Source organism: Diabrotica virgifera, chromosome 7 (assembly GCF_917563875.1).
Source record: "Diabrotica virgifera virgifera chromosome 7, PGI_DIABVI_V3a".
In the NCBI taxonomy this organism is placed as follows: domain Eukaryota; kingdom Metazoa; phylum Arthropoda; class Insecta; order Coleoptera; family Chrysomelidae; genus Diabrotica; species Diabrotica virgifera.
Window position 1 is genome coordinate 115,182,060 of NC_065449.1, and position 16,640 is coordinate 115,198,699.

General features: G+C 32.6%; 1 protein-coding gene across 2 annotated transcripts in view; it reads left to right on the plus strand.

Moving 5' to 3' along the window:
- LOC114328629 (lithostathine-1) overlaps positions 1–16,640 on the plus strand; it is a 48,685-nt gene that overhangs the window by 20,439 nt on the left and 11,606 nt on the right. For both annotated transcript variants that reach the window (XM_050655799.1, XM_050655800.1), the window contains exon 4: positions 362–629. In XM_050655799.1, the coding sequence (XP_050511756.1) occupies positions 362–629 (268 nt within the window). The remainder of the gene's footprint in view (positions 1–361; positions 630–16,640) is intronic.

Here is a 16,640-nt window from a genome sequence, read left to right on the forward strand (position 1 = left end):
ACACGATGGTTAGAATAAATAAGAAAATAATGCTCCAATTTTTTTCCTAAAATGATTTCCATTCGGCAATAGTCACTCGAGCCCTCCGGGCTCTCGTGTCTATTGCCAGGCACCAAGTTTTCGAAAAGTTGTCGCATTATTGTCAATTTATTCTCACTGTCTAGTGATATTAATGTTGGTAAAAATACGAAAATAGACCAAAATGTAACGAATAGCACTGAATAGAGGAATTAGCTCAGAATGTTTAATTCTTAACTTTATAGCACCAATGATGATGATGACGATTATGTCTTTTTGATTCTCTGATAAGTAAGGTTTTTATAGAGTAAGTATTTTAATTGGCATTCTTTTCATATTTTAGGTGATGGAAGTGTCGAGTTTTGGACATCAGGTACGAAACTTCCAGATTCAAACAGATGGATTTGGTTTACCACCGGTAGGACGATAACTTACTTTAATTGGTTACAGAGACAACCAGATGCAAATAAAGATTATCAATGCATACAAGCTAAAATTATTAATAATCTACTACAGTGGAGTAATAAAGATTGTTGGGAAGAATATCATTTCATATGCGAAACAACTAGGGCATTTCGCGAAGGTACGGGTATCCCTGCTGTGGATATTAGGTATGTAGTAATTCTGTTATGGTATTAGGTATGTAATAGTAATTCTCTTAAACATAATAAGAATGTTTTTGCCAATGTCATAAAATGTATCACGAGCAATTGTTGTACAGTCGAACCCGCTTATTGGAATAGCCTTCGTGCCAATCAAAAATATTCCTATAACCGGGATATTCTAATAACCGATCACTGGTGACTAATAGTAGAAATAATTGTACCGAATATACGTATCTAATAATAGTACATAATGTACTTTGTACATACTATGTATATGCATGCATACACCAATACGTATGAAATGTGTGCAATATGTAGATAATAATATATCATACAGAAGTAAAAAACTTCATTTGTACAATAATATAAAAAATTTATTAAAAACTATTAAAAGTCATCCAAAAGGATCTGCAAAACGTTTTCGATCTAGATCAGATCATCTTCAGGGCGTTCTGCCTAGTACATGGAACTAGCAACCTTATGAAAATGGTAACATCGAGAAATATGGTTTACATGATAATTCTATAATATTTATAGCGACTCCAAGTCGATGTTAAAGGATTAATTTATGTGTTAGGAGTGCTCAAAGGGCAACATGGTTCCCTGCTCGATAACCAACCAGGTTGGTCTGTGTCCATTGAACTGGCAAGAACCACGATTTTTTATCGAGCAGGGAACCATGTTGCCCTTTGAGCACTCCTAACACATAAATTAATCCTTTAACATCGACTTGGAGTCGCTATAAATATTATAGAATTATCATGTAAACCATATTTCTCGATGTTACCATTTTCATAAGGTTGCTAGTTCCATGTACTAGCCAGAACGCACTGAAGATGATCTGACCTAGATCGAAAACGTTTTGCAGATCCTTTTGGATGACTTTTAATAGTTTTTAATAAACTTTTTATACCGTTGTACAAATGAAGTTTTTTACTTCTGTATGATTTTTTAATTATGGTATACAGCCGGCTACTGGGTATTTTCCCATTGAATTTTTATAATAATATATATTATATATTTTCTTGTTTAAATACATACAACAGAATTATTTATTTTTTTGTGGAAATATAATCGGTAATCTTGTTTTACATAAAATATTATTCACTTTTTGCTCTAAATTATAATGATTAAAAAGTTGACATTGGATTGGCCTTAAAGAAAACTTCTGATAAACAAGCGGTTATGACCAAATTAACCGTTTCTTAAAAGGCTGCACATGGATTCGCTCCCGGGTTCAGGTAGGAAGACCTAACCCTTCGGTCATAACTTAACTTTCGGGTATGAGTTTCGGAGCCAACTCGTGTACAATAAAAGTGGTTTTATAGGGGTTGGGAGCGAATCCATGTGCGCCGTCTTAAAATCTATTGACTGGCAACACAGTTGGTAAGCAATAAAATGTTTACAAAAATGAAAAAGTACCTAATTTATGATCTGTGAAAGAATTATTGGTGCCCACAACGAAGTAATAAAATATTACCTGACAGACTCTATAAACCAGAAACCATGTAAAGGGCCTAGCCGGGTAAGATGATGAAAAGTGCCCCCAACTCGATTCGAATTCCATATAGGTCGCCGTTTAGCATATATAGTGAAACTCACTTTCTGAAATTTTTAGCCCCCTAAGTGGTCATGTAGGCCACCTGAGCCTAATTAGGGTTTTTATGTTATTATTTTTTATCTCGGCCGCATCGAGAACTAGCGACAAACTTTAAATAAAAAAGTTGTAAGCTTTAAAAAGTTCGGTCCGAAATTTTTTTTTTAATTTTTGGCGGGAAATTTAAATTTTAGAACGATTTTAAAATTTTAAATGAGTATAAAAAAATAACTAAGACATTCGTTTTCACGAAAAAATATAAAACGTGTATTTTTGCATTCTGTTTCAGCCTGAATTTTTTCAAATTTTTAAAATTGGTGAAACGCACCTTTAAAAATAAAAAACCGCATTTTTTTGGTTTTTTTTTTTCGTTTTTTGATACAATTTTATACATCTTTTTCAAAAAAGGTAACACCGTCACTAGAATAGGTAAAAAACTGAAAAATATTTGGGGTTTGCTCAATAAATTTTTTTTGTAATGCCATCCATTTTCAATATACAGGGCGTTGAAGAAAACAAAATTTTACACATTTTTTACGATTTTGCCGAAACTACTGGTAACATTGTAATAAAATTTGGCGAGTTTTAAGAGGTAGTTGTTTTGCATTTTTTGACATACAATTAAGAATTTTATATTTATTATTGGGGCGCATAGGGGTAATGGTCTGAACTTTTTAAAGAATAAAGATACTACGCCACTGACATATTTCAAATTAACAATCGTTTTTGAATTCCTCGTTCAATTTGTGACAAAAAATCTAATTTCCTATTTTTTCATACGACGATTTTGCAGCAAAACGATTGAAGATAGTTTTTTTTATCGCAAATTGAACGGGGAATTCAAAAATGATTGTTAATTTGAAATATGTCAGTGGCGTACTATCCTTTTTTCTTTGAAAATTTCAGACCATTACCAAATATCAAATCCTTAATCGTATGTCAAAACATGCACAATAACTGCCTCTTAAAACCCGCCAAGTTTTATTACAATGCTGCCAGTAGTTTCGGCAAAATCGTAAAAAATATGTAAAATTTTATTTTCTTCAACGCCCTGTATCTTGAAAATGGATTGCGTTACAAAAAGGTTTTATTAAGCAAACCCCAATTATTTTTCCGTGTTTTACCTATTCTAGTGACGGTGTTACCTTTTTTTGAAAAACATGTATAAAATTGTATCAAAAAACGAAAAAAAAAAACCGAAAAAATGCAGTTTTTTATTTTTAAAGGTGCTTTTCAACAATTTAAAAAATTCAAATAATTCATTTCATTATGCAAAAATACACGTTATATATTTTTTTCGTGAAAACGAATGTCCTAGTTATTTTTTTATACTCATTTAAAATTTTAAAATCGTTCTAAAATTTAAATTTCCCGCCGAAAATAAAAAAAAAATTTTCGGACAGATCTTTTTAAAGTTTACAATTTTTTTATTTAAAGTTTTTCGCTAGTTCTGGATGCGGCTGAGATAAAAAATAAAAACATAAAAACCCTAATTAGGCTCTAGGTGGGTCACATGACCACCTAGGGGGCTAAAAATTTCAGAAAGTGAGTTTCACTTTATATGATAAACAGCGACCTATATGGAATTCGATTCGAGTTGGGGGCACTTTTCATCTTCTTAACCGGCTAGGCCCTTGGGAATTTGTATATAAAAATTTTTTGATTTATCTGAATAATATTATATAAAGCGGTACTGTTTTACTAAAACGTATTCCTATAAGCGGTTACATTTATTAATGAGTAAATGGAAACTTTTCGGGACCGCAAATTTGTATTCCTTAAACCGAGATATTCCTATAACAGGGATTCTAATAAGCAGGTTCCACTGTATTAACAAAGTCTCTGACCTAACTGGTCCAAATTCTAAAAGATTGTTACGTCAAGTACGCATCTAAATAAAAACTTTATATTTTACCTTCATTTTTTTTATTTAGCTTAATGCCTCGACAACTAATGGCCATTGGCATGGTACAATCAGATACCTATTGTAGTATGTAGTGTGTGTTGAGTAGATGTCTTGTTACTTTTCCTACCCCTAATGAGATTCGAACTCACGACTCATTAATACAAAGGTAGGCTCTTTTACCATTGAGCCACAGAGGAGAATACCTTCAAAATTATTATAAACAAAAATTGGAGTTTATCAAATAAGAGTAACTTTTTATTCTTCAAATCTCACCAACAACCTTGTTATGTCTAGTAGAAGATTACTTTTTGTCCGCCATAGAATAAATTTTTGCTTTTCTCTTCTTCATTCTAAGGTTAAGGTATTTACGTTTTCTCCGTCATCAAGCAAAAACTCACTGGCGAAGCGTCAATGTAACCACTGTTACCAAATCTTGTAAATAAATATTTTATGACTATGAATAATTCCATTTACCAATAGAAATATATTATTATATTATATGTTAATAGTATCTAATTCAGTAAATAGCCAACTACTCGTAGACACACGACAATATTGGCGAGTTTATGTGACTCAGTTGCACTTTAATTATACTCTGTTACCAGTCTCATTTGTGATTACAATGGTTATATCTTCACTGTCGCTCGGGATCGGCTAGTTTCTGAAAATTTTGTAGGAGCGACGGCGTAAGCCCGTAAGCGCGCTGTGTATATTAGTAGCCCTGTTACATACCAGATTTAAATTAGGTTACAGTACGTATAAAAAGTGTGCGTGCAGTTAACCATGGAGGAGTGTCCGTGTCCGTGTCCGTGTCCGAGTGACCATGATGAGTGTTAAAAAAAATGAGATTATTGTCGGCCATGTCTTCTGGTTTCTACAGAAAAATGGGTGGACCAGGTTCACGATTTAAATAGTTTTGGAGTTTTAAAAAGGAGACATGAAATTTCTCCGTTACCTACATGTAAGAGGTATACCCAATTTGATTCAGTTTGGCAAAACAAGAATCGAAAGTTCTCTTAACCAAGCTATTAAAGCAAATATTGCTAAACATAATGAGTTTATTAAAAAAATAGATACATAGGTATATCCTTAGCACCTTAGGTATAAAAGATACCGTATGTTTTTTGGCCAAACAAGAACTAGCGTTGCGTGGTCATTTTGAGGGCAACGACTTTGATAATCGAGGCAATTACAGGGAATTGTCAACATTCATTGCAAAAAAAGATCAAAAATTTTGCCAACATCTAGAAACATTAACTGTTTTTTCGAGAGTTTCAAGTGATATACAAAATGATATTATTGAAGCTATATAAATATATATATATATATATATATATATATATATATATATATATATATATATATATATATATATATATATATATATATATTGATGTGATCTTGATTATTGATATGAGATAATATTTTTATATGTCATTTAATTTAATCAATGCATTAATAATAATCTAATTAATTTACCAGATCACATATCAATATGTTTTCAATCTCAGGGCTTTTTATAAAATTAATTACTTACTTACGTGGCTTCTAAGTATTTCTCAATGGTTCCTAATCGGGATAGGAAAGAAAAGAGTAAAATAATAACACATATGGGTTACAATTGTAATCAAAATATTGTTTATTTTATTTAAATGGCAATCACTGCTTAATATTTGCTATATCTTATTATTCTTAAACATAACATTTACACATGGGAATCTTATTTCCTTTTGGTTTCCAATTGAAAGTTTTTATTAACATTTAACTATTATGATTTATTAGCAACAATTCTATTTAAGTTTGATGAAGCTTTTCTGATATTATTGATTATGTTTCTTCAATTTTAAATGTGGTATTTAATACGAAAAACCCATACATTCATGTCCAAACAAATGAGACTGACCTTTTTCTGGTGAACTGAGAATGTCTTCACACAAGACCCGTTTCCTGCTATCCTTGGCTGCAATCAAAACCTCGTCCTGGCTTCCAGTAATGTTCTCCTCTGAAACTAGCTCGTATAGCTCTCGTTTCCTGCTTCTGTCGTGATGCTGTGTTCTACCTTTTTCGAAACTGCAATCAGCTACCGGGAACTCTTGGCTCAAGGAGGTTCTTTTACTCTCAACCTGGCCTACCTCTCGTTCCACGATAGATACTCCACACTCACGGAACTACACCGGCTTTCTCACTCTCCGTACACTACCGTCTACCACTGGACTTCACTTCTCGACAGCTCAAAACATTCTGATCTCTATTTGTCATTCATTCCCCTACTTTCTAAATATCCCTTCCAGATTCACAAATCAAACTTCCACCACCAACTCTCATTCGCAGTATTCCTCAAAACCAATTTTTAATCTTTCTAAATATGCTTAATGGATTTCAAAAGAAAAATAGTTAATTCCCATTCTAAAATTACTTTCTACTAATTACAAAATTTAATGATCTATTATCTACTTCCACTAAGTCTTATTTAGCATCGGCTAATGATCGAACCTTCCGCGAACAACGATAATGACCTAGTATCGATTTCACTTGAGTTTTATTTAGCATAGGCTAATGATCGAACCTTCCGCGAACAACGATAATGGTACGCCATTCACTTTGTTTATTCTAAGCGCATTTTCCCCGAGTTTCGTTTAATCACTTCTTAAAATTAAATATAACAATTTGTTGTATACAGGTTGTTCTAAATTTATATGCCCGTGGTTGAGAAAATTGAAAATATTTTATATTAAATTGAATTTTGTTTATAATTATTAAAATTTAATTTTCATATCAAATAGAAATATAACAAATCCCCGCCTTGTATTCGATAAAATTTATCTGCATTTTTTAAATAAATTTTCTCGAGGCAAAATCAACTCCCTGTATATTTCCTTACTTTAATCTACGTCTTATATCCTAACTTACTATCTACTTCATGTAATTCTGTCTTTTATTCGTGATATTTGTGTACATCGTGAATATTATAAATTCCTCGGATTTTTCACATACTTTTACCGTGTATTCTGCATCCTCGTTTTCATATGCCTCCTCTTCAAATGCCACTGTTTCGATCATATCTTTTTCGCTTTCATTTGTTAGCTTTATTTCTTCTTCTCGTGAGCTCATCTCTTCTTTTGAGGAATCCCAGTTTTCTTTTGCTTTTGATACTCTCAATTTTTCTTCTTCTGGGCTCATCTCTTCTTTTGAGGAGCCACAGGTTTCATTTTCTTTTGTCTTTTTCTGACTTTTTTTCCCTTTTCTTCTTTGTCCTTGCTTCGTTGCCAAATTCATTTCCACTGTTTGTTCTTTACCTGATTCGTCCGTATTTTGTTTCTCCTGTTCCTTGTCCTGTTCTTCTTCTTTTTCTTCTGTTATATTCATCGTATTATTTTTAAAATCTATCACTACATGTTTTTCTGCCAATTCGTCAACTCCTACTATCATGTCATGTGACATGTTTGGCATTATTACACATTGTAGTGCATACATCTTCTTACCCAGTCGTACCATTACTCGTATGCCTTCATTTATAGTTTCCAATGTCCGTTTGTTTGCGCACACTAAATTTACCCTAGGTATTTTGTAAATTAAATTTGTTAAGTTAACTTCTTCTATTAGTTTTCTGTTGACCAATGTTATTTCAGATCCAGTGTCTATCATAATTTTAATTGGTTTCTCGTTGATAAATCCATCCACAAATTTTAAATTAACTCCATTTTTCTTTTCGTTGTTTCTTGCCAATTTAATAAACTCCTTGGGGTTACAAAAGATTCCTGTTTGATTTTTGGTTTTTAGTGAGCGCCGTCGTGAAAAAAACGCCGGTTGCTCATCGTTGTTTATATTTTCGTCATAATGTCTCTCTCCGTCATATTCATCTGTCTGGGTATTATTTACTTCTCTTCTATTTTCTCTTGGTCTGTCGGATCTGTTTCGGTTTTCTCGATATCCCTGTTCATTTTGTCTACCATTATTTCTGTTTTCTTGATTTGAGCGTGTGGTGTTTCTATTCTGGTATTCTCGATTTCTGTCCTCATTCCATTGCCTATTTCTTTGTTCATAATTTCCTCTTCCGTTGTCTCTATTTTCGTTTTCCCTTCTGGGATTGAAATCTCGTCTTGTATAGTCCCTCCTATTTTGATTTCTATCTCTGTAATCTTGTGTTTCTCGGGGCCTGTAATCTTCTCGCGACCTTCTTGATTTTCTTTCTCTTATACGTGATTCTCTTATTTGTAGGAATTGGCATAAACTATCTATGTCTTTGTAATTTTGCAATGTGATATGGTCTTCCAGCGTTTCCTCGAAATGTCTTGCAATCAGTTCGACTAATTGTTCCGATGAGTAATTATATTGTAAATGTTTTGCGTTATAGTAAATTTGTAATGCATATGTCCTTTCTGATATACCCATCCTATCATTGTATTTCCCATTTTGCAATTCCTTGTTAATTTCCAATTGTTGGACTTTTCCCCAGAAATAATTCAAAAATTTTTGTTCAAATTGTTGCCAACTGTCAAATTCTTCTTCTTTGCAATCGAACCATAGGCTTGCTTCATATTTTAGATGGTTTCTGATAGTTTCTTTTGCTGTTTCGAAATTTCCGATGTGCTGTATTTTCTTTTTCAGGCTATTTATGAATGGCACTGGGTGTAATCTTCTTACATCCCCGCCAAACCTTATCTTCACGTCATCTGTGCTATGTATAACCATTTCTCTTCTTTCTCCTACATTTTGTTGAATATTGATTTCCGCAATCTTTCTTTCCATTTCTTCTCTGATTGCTTGAATAGCGTTTTGCAACTTGTTTTCCAAACTTTCCATTTCTTTTTTCTGGCCATTCGTTAACTCCTCCATTTTTATTTTGAATTTTCATTTCTTGTTCTTTCATCTCGTTTTTCATTGTTGTTAAACATCCTTTTACTTCCTTTTCTATGCGTTCCTCCATTTTCTTGTTGTTCTCTTCTATTGCTTGTTTCATTTTTTGTTGTGTTTCATCCATTTTTTTATCCAATTTTTGTTGTGTTTCATCCATTTTTTGTTGTGTTTCATCCATTTTCTGTTGTGTTTCATCCATTTTTTGATCCAATTTTTGTTGTGTTTCATCCATTTTTCGTTGTGTTTCCTCCATTTTTTGATCCATTTTTTGTTGTGATTCATCCATTTTCTTTGATGTTTCTTCTTGATTTTTATCCATTGTCCTTTTTGCTTCATCCATTGCTTGTTTTGTTTCTCTTTGATTGTCATCCAGTTTTTGTGACTGGAGTTGCATCAGTTGTAATAGTTTATCTATTCCTGATAATTCTTGCTGTTCTGATGCCATGATTGTCGTGTCTAAAATATCTTCTTGGTCTGAATGTTCTTTTTGTTTTTTGTTGTCTTTGCTTTGGCTTCTTGTCACAGACATTTTATTTTCAAGAAGTACTGTCCCCGCCAAATATGAAATTTTACTAGTATGTTACCAAGACGACTTTTTCTCACCCAAATATTATAAATTGTCAATAAATATATCAAATGTAAATATCGTAAAAATAAAATATTAAATCAGTTATGTAAAATTTGTACCTAAAGAGATCTAAAATTTTATGTTATCAAATGTAAGTATCTCACTTTTTACCACAGGCATATAAATTTTCAAATACCGGCTTTACTCTTTCTATCCTTCAAATTTGCCACTAGAAATACTTTACAATGCTTTCCACGTTGGACGACAGTTGATGTGATCTTGATTATTGATATGAGATAATATTTTTATATGTCATTTAATTTAATCAATGCATTAATAATAATCTAATTAATTTACCAGATCACATATCAATATGTTTTCAATCTCAGGGCTTTTTATAAAATTAATTACTTACTTACGTGGCTTCTAAGTATTTCTCAATGGTTCCTAATCGGGATAGGAAAGAAAAGAGTAAAATAATAACACATATGGGTTACAATTGTAATCAAAATATTGTTTATTTTATTTAAATGGTAATCACTGCTTAATATTTGGTATATATTATTATTCTTAAACATAACATTTATACATGGGAATCTTATTTCCTTTTGGTTTCCAATTGAAAGTTTTTATTAACATTTAACTATTATGATTTATTAGCAACAATTCTATTTAAGTTTGATGAAGCTTTTCTGATATTATTGATTATGTTTCTTCAATTTTAAATGTGGTATTTAATACGAAAAACCCATACATTCATGTCCAAACAAATGAGACTGACCTTTTTCTGGTGAACTGAGAATGTCTTCACACAAGACCCGTTTCCTGCTATCCTTGGCTGCAATCAAAACCTCGTCCTGGCTTCCAGTAATGTTCTCCTCTGAAACTAGCTCGTATAGCTCTCGTTTCCTGCTTCTGTCGTGATGCTGTGTTCTACCTTTTTCGAAACTGCAATCAGCTACCGGGAACTCTTGGCTCAAGGAGGTTCTTTTACTCTCAACCTGGCCTACCTCTCGTTCCACGATAGATACTCCACACTCACGGAACTACACCGGCTTTCTCACTCTCCGTACACTACCGTCTACCACTGGACTTCACTTCTCGACAGCTCAAAACATTCTGATCTCTATTTGTCATTCATTCCCCTACTTTCTAAATATCCCTTCCAGATTCACAAATCAAACTTCCACCACCAACTCTCATTCGCAGTATTCCTCAAAACCAATTTTTAATCTTTCTAAATATGCTTAATGGATTTCAAAAGAAAAATAGTTAATTCCCATTCTAAAATTACTTTCTACTAATTACAAAATTTAATGATCTATTATCTACTTCCACTAAGTCTTATTTAGCATCGGCTAATGATCGAACCTTCCGCGAACAACGATAATGACCTAGTATCGATTTCACTTGAGTTTTATTTAGCATAGGCTAATGATCGAACCTTCCGCGAACAACGATAATGGTACGCCATTCACTTTGTTTATTCTAAGCGCATTTTCCCGAGTTTCGTTTAATCACTTCTTAAAATTAAATATAACAATTTGTTGTATACAGGTTGTTCTAAATTTATATGCCCGTGGTTGAGAAAATTGAAAATATTTTATATTAAATTGAATTTTGTTTATAATTATTAAAATTTAATTTTCATATCAAATAGAAATATAACAATATATATATATATATATATATATATATATATATATATATATATATATATATATATATATATATATATATATATATATATATATTAATTAAAACGCCATAATACATGGCATTGGAGCACAAATTCGTCAAAACTTCCGTGATTTAACTGGTACCAATAGACTGATATATCGATATTTCAAGGTCTCCCTCTCATCAGTCAGTCGAGCTGGTACTACAACTTAAATCACGGAAGTTTTTTTGAACGTCTCCAAAAATTTCGCCACTCTAGTGGCAGCTTACAGAGGCGCCATCTCTTTTGATGGCAGGGAACGAAGACGATTTATTAATACCGTCTCCTATCCTCTGAGCTATCGGAATGTGCAAAAAGAATAAAGCTTCTATTGCTTTTTTGACGAATTTGTGCTCCAATGCCATGTATTATGGCGTTTTAATTCATAAAAGCAATAGCAAGCTTTGATAGAAGCTTTATTCTTTTTGCACATTCCGATAGCTCAGAGGATAGGAGACGGTATTATTAAATCGTCTTCGTTCCCTGCCATCAAAAGAGATGGCGCCTCTGTAAGCTGCCACTAGAGTGGCGAAATTTTTGGAGACGTTCAGAGAAACTTCCGTGATTTAAGTTGTAGTACCATCTCGACTGACTGATGAGAGGGAGACCTTGAAATATCGATATATCAGTCTATTGGTACCAGTTAAATCACGGAAGTTTTGACGAATTTGTGCTCCAATGCCATGTATTATGGCGTTTTAATTCATAAAAGCAATAGCAAGCTTTGCTAGAAGCTTTATTCTTTTTGCACATTCCGATAGCTCAGAGGATAGGAGACGGTATTATTAAATCGTCTTCGTTCCCTGCCATCAAAAGAGATGGCGCCTCTGTAAGCTGCCACTAGAGTGGCGAAATTTTTGGAGACGTTCAGAGAAACTTCCGTGATTTAAGTTGTAGTACCAGCTCGACTGACTGATGAGAGGGAGACCTTGAAATATCGATATATCAGTCTATTGGTACCAGTTAAATCACGGAAGTTTTGACGAATTTGTGCTCCAATGCCATGTATTACGGCGTTTTAATTCATAAAAGCAATAGCAAGCTTTGCTAGAAGCTTTATTCTTTTTGCATATATATATATATATATATATATATATATATATATATATATATATATATATATATATATATATATATATATATATATATATATATATATATATATATATATATATATATACATTTAGCCATATCGTCATTTTTTTAAATAAGATCTTTTGCATCTGGTTTTGGTAACACTTTAGAAAAAGTCACGCGTTGCCACTACAAAGAACAAATCGAGGAAATATAGCAAAACTATAAGGAAGCATTATCAGAGGAGGAATACGGTATAGAAAAAACGGAAAAAATTGAGCAATATAAGAATCGCAGATGATACAGTTATTTAAGCGTACAGTCTAGAATCAGTACAATATTTAGCAAAAAATCAGATCAATGTAGTATCAAACACGAACTCAAAATGAATAATATATTTATAATAGGTAGCCTAGCCATCGAAGAAAAACAAGTAAAAAAGGGTCAACAATTACAAATATCTAGAAACCTGGATAAATGAGAACAATGGCTAAAACAGAGAAATAAGTACTGGAACTGAATTTGCGAGACAACCATTGCCAAAAATGATAAATACCTTGCTTTGGAACTGTAAATAAGACCTCTTAAAGCGTCATGTATCCCTCCAATTTGTTGTATGGAATCGAAAGCTGGACGTATAGAAAAGTTTAAAGCATTTAAAATGTACTGCTATAAAGGCGTGTAACGAAAATACTCTGGGTTCAAAAAGTTACAAATGCTGAGGTGCTGAGACGCTACAAAAAGATTGCGATGAAATTAGAACTCTCAAAGTATTTTACATTTGGTGCTAAATATGTGTAATGAAAATACCGTGTTGTTCTGAAGCTATTTCTTTATGGCATGTTTATGATTAACTATTTATATGGGAAATAAGCCACAGTTAAATTGAAAAAAATAATTTTATTAACGTTTCGACGCCCAAATCGGATGTCGCTGTCAAAATACAAAATACTACTAATTAAACAAAAATGTTGTTGCTAATTAAAATATCCTTCTAATAATTTATATATTCTTCTGACTCGTTTATATTGGCAATGCAGACATATTATATTATACATTTTAAAGTAGAAGACTTTAAAATGATATTGCCAATATTTATGAGTTGCGTTCCTGGGATGACTTTACTGAAAGATAGTTCATTCGATTACATGAAATCAACCCCAACTCAAGAATATCCGTCACAAAAAAATCATAGCATGTGATTTTTAAAAATTCCGTGGTTTTAACGAGTTACAAATGCTGAAGTACTGAGACGCTACAAATGGATTGTAAAGTCATAAAAACTAATAAAATGAGAAAGTGAGAAAATTGAATATTTAGGCCGTATGGCCGTATTAGTGAACCTATATAAAACCTGTTTAACATCATATACCAAACAGAAATTTTCCCGATGATTTTCTGATCTATATATTCATACCAATGTCAAATCAAAAATCTCCCAAAAAATGCGAAGACTACTACTAAGATCCATAAGTTTGATACGCCGAATGTTGAAGACTTTTCAACACATTACATAAGATAACAATATACAATCTTCGAACAGCAGCTGTACAACGAATTTCAGTTTGGAAATGAACTTGGAACTAGGAAAGTACTATTCACTATATAAAATAGAGCTACAAACGTAACTGATGATACATTTGCTTTCTAGATTACGAAAACGCTTTCAACAAAGTAAACCGTGGTAAACTTAAGGATACTCTCAGAGAAACAGGTATAAAAGATAATGATCTGAGGACTATAGGAAATTTATGTTTACAACAAACTGGCAACATTAAAGTTGACAATAATTAATCTGAAATATATCCAGAGAGGAGTTGGACAGGGTTATGATTTGTCACCCCTATTGTTCAATATTTACTCTGAATAACTATTCAGAGAGGCGATGGCAAATACTGAAGACGTACTTTTGGTAAATGAGATATTTTTAAATAATTTCCAATAAGCTGACGATACTGTTCTGCTTGTTGATAGTGCAGAAGGTCGAAAATTAACATTTCGTTTGGAAAACTAGGATTCAAAAGAACAACTGACGTTAACAAATTGGTATAATGTTAATATTGGGTACCTAGGTATATAAAAAGGTAATTATGGAAAATATCAGAAAATTACCTACAAATAAAACAGAATCTCTCTAGGTTCAAAATAAAGTTTCGGTACAAACTAAAATAGGACAAATGAGTGCACTAGATGCAAAACTCGCTTATCGACAAAAATTGAAAAAAGTAGTTAAGTAGTTATAAGCACGTCGTTAATTATTATTTTCGATAAGTATTTGGAGCAAAACTAGCTTTTTAACAAATAAAAAGCTACCCCAAAAATCATGACTTATGCAAAACTCACTTTATGCATTGATGCGTATGATACAAAACTCTCTTTTTGTAAGGCGTCCAATCACAGCATCGGATTTTACTCACGTGTTTGCTGGTGTGATTCAACCGTTTGATTTAGTTACGTTTTAGTGTCATTTAGCCGTGTTCTGAATTGTTTGTTTAACTTTGGGCTGCAGTGGGTTTAAAACCTTGCGATATTGATCTACAAATTTAATGTAATATTATAAGTAACTGTTTAATTGCTTTGTGAATAAAAATTTTTCCAAACTTACTTGCATAGAATCGGCCCACTTAAAAATTTGGTCATTTTTGATGTCTCATATTTCCTAAACCTGTTGGCCGATTTAAGTGATTTTTTGAACATATTATAGCCTGATTCTTTAGCAATACTACTGTTATAATACTGTTGCTAAATAGGTAAATTTTCATTGTATACCGGGTGCACCAATCAAACTGTGTTTCCTCTCAAAGTTCGCATCACCCTGTGGAATATTCTAGCATTTATAAAATACTGAAATCAATACCCAACTATAGCCTCAGGTATTCTGCTTTTTGATTCACTTGTTTATGTTGGATATTAAAAAAGTTAGGTACTTTAACAACTAGACATGTTCTTCATCAATACACAGTGTTTGTAAATAAGTGCGATAAACTTTAACGGACAATAATTCTGCACGAAAAAATAATGACAGTTGGCTTCACAAACGTATGTCCGCTAATGTTTCGCTTCCGAGATATGGAATGTTGAATTTTTTCTTACAAACTGACGATTTATTTTATTGCTTTAAAACCGGTTGATGTATGCCAATGCAATTTGAAGGGTTTTCAGACGTAGTTATTGCACATTTTTTGACATACAATTAAGAATTTAATATTCACCATTAGCGCGCAGAACCCGTGTTGAGCTGGCCCCCCCACTTGCAAAAATTAAAAAACAAATAGCCCTGATTTATGAGCTATTTATGAGCTCGTAAAAATTTTGAGCTCGTTCCACTGAGCAGGAATTTAATACTTTTGGGGGGTGGGGGGGGCTGAGTCAGCCCCCCCCCCCACTACTTAAAAATAGGAATATTGAATCGGTTTTTGCGGTAGAATTACGAGCTATTTATGAGCTCTTGAAATTATATAGTTTCGATTTTTGAGCTCATCCCCTTCACCCCCAAACAACCCTTTAATTGATTTAACTTAAGAGAAAAATGCTGAGAAAACTTAAAATATATCGTATTGCTGATATAATTTCTATAGCTTATATACTCTAAGAATAAACTATTAAATCACGTGCATTTCGATTATTGAGCTACAACCCCTTCGCAAGAAAACCACCCTATCTTCCCGGCTTAAGAGAAAGTTGTACTTAAATGCATTAAATTAAATATTTGGCGACTACATATCATTTAATAATTTATAAGCTTCCAAATTACGCGCATTTAGATCACTAAATTGCAATTTATTTTGTATTGTGCAGTCACTGAAGGTAAAAATCAACGATTACCTTCAATTTCGGTGAACCTTCATTGATTTTCACGAAAATTGGTCAGTGGTTAGAGGATACCTCAAGAAACAAAGGTGACATGGTACCACCTTACGCCTTTACCCTGAGGGTGAATACCGCCCCTTCTCGGGGGTGAAAATTATTTTATAAAAAATAACTGCACAAATCTATAAAAGAACAAATTATAAGCAAAATTTATTATATAAAGTTATTAAAATAAGTCAATACTTTTTAAGTTATTAAAGATCAAAAATTTTAATTATTCGTGAAAAACATACATGTTTTGAAGCGGTTTTTCGTAAATCACTGAAAAACTAAGTTTTTACTTCTTCTTCTTCTCGTTGTCCTTATGCCCTATAAGAGCGTCGGACTTTGGTATCACCTATCCATCTTTTACCCATTTCTTCCACGCCTTCCGGTCTCCTGCCATTTCCTTCATCTGTTGCACTGTTTTCCCTCTCTTTGTCCCG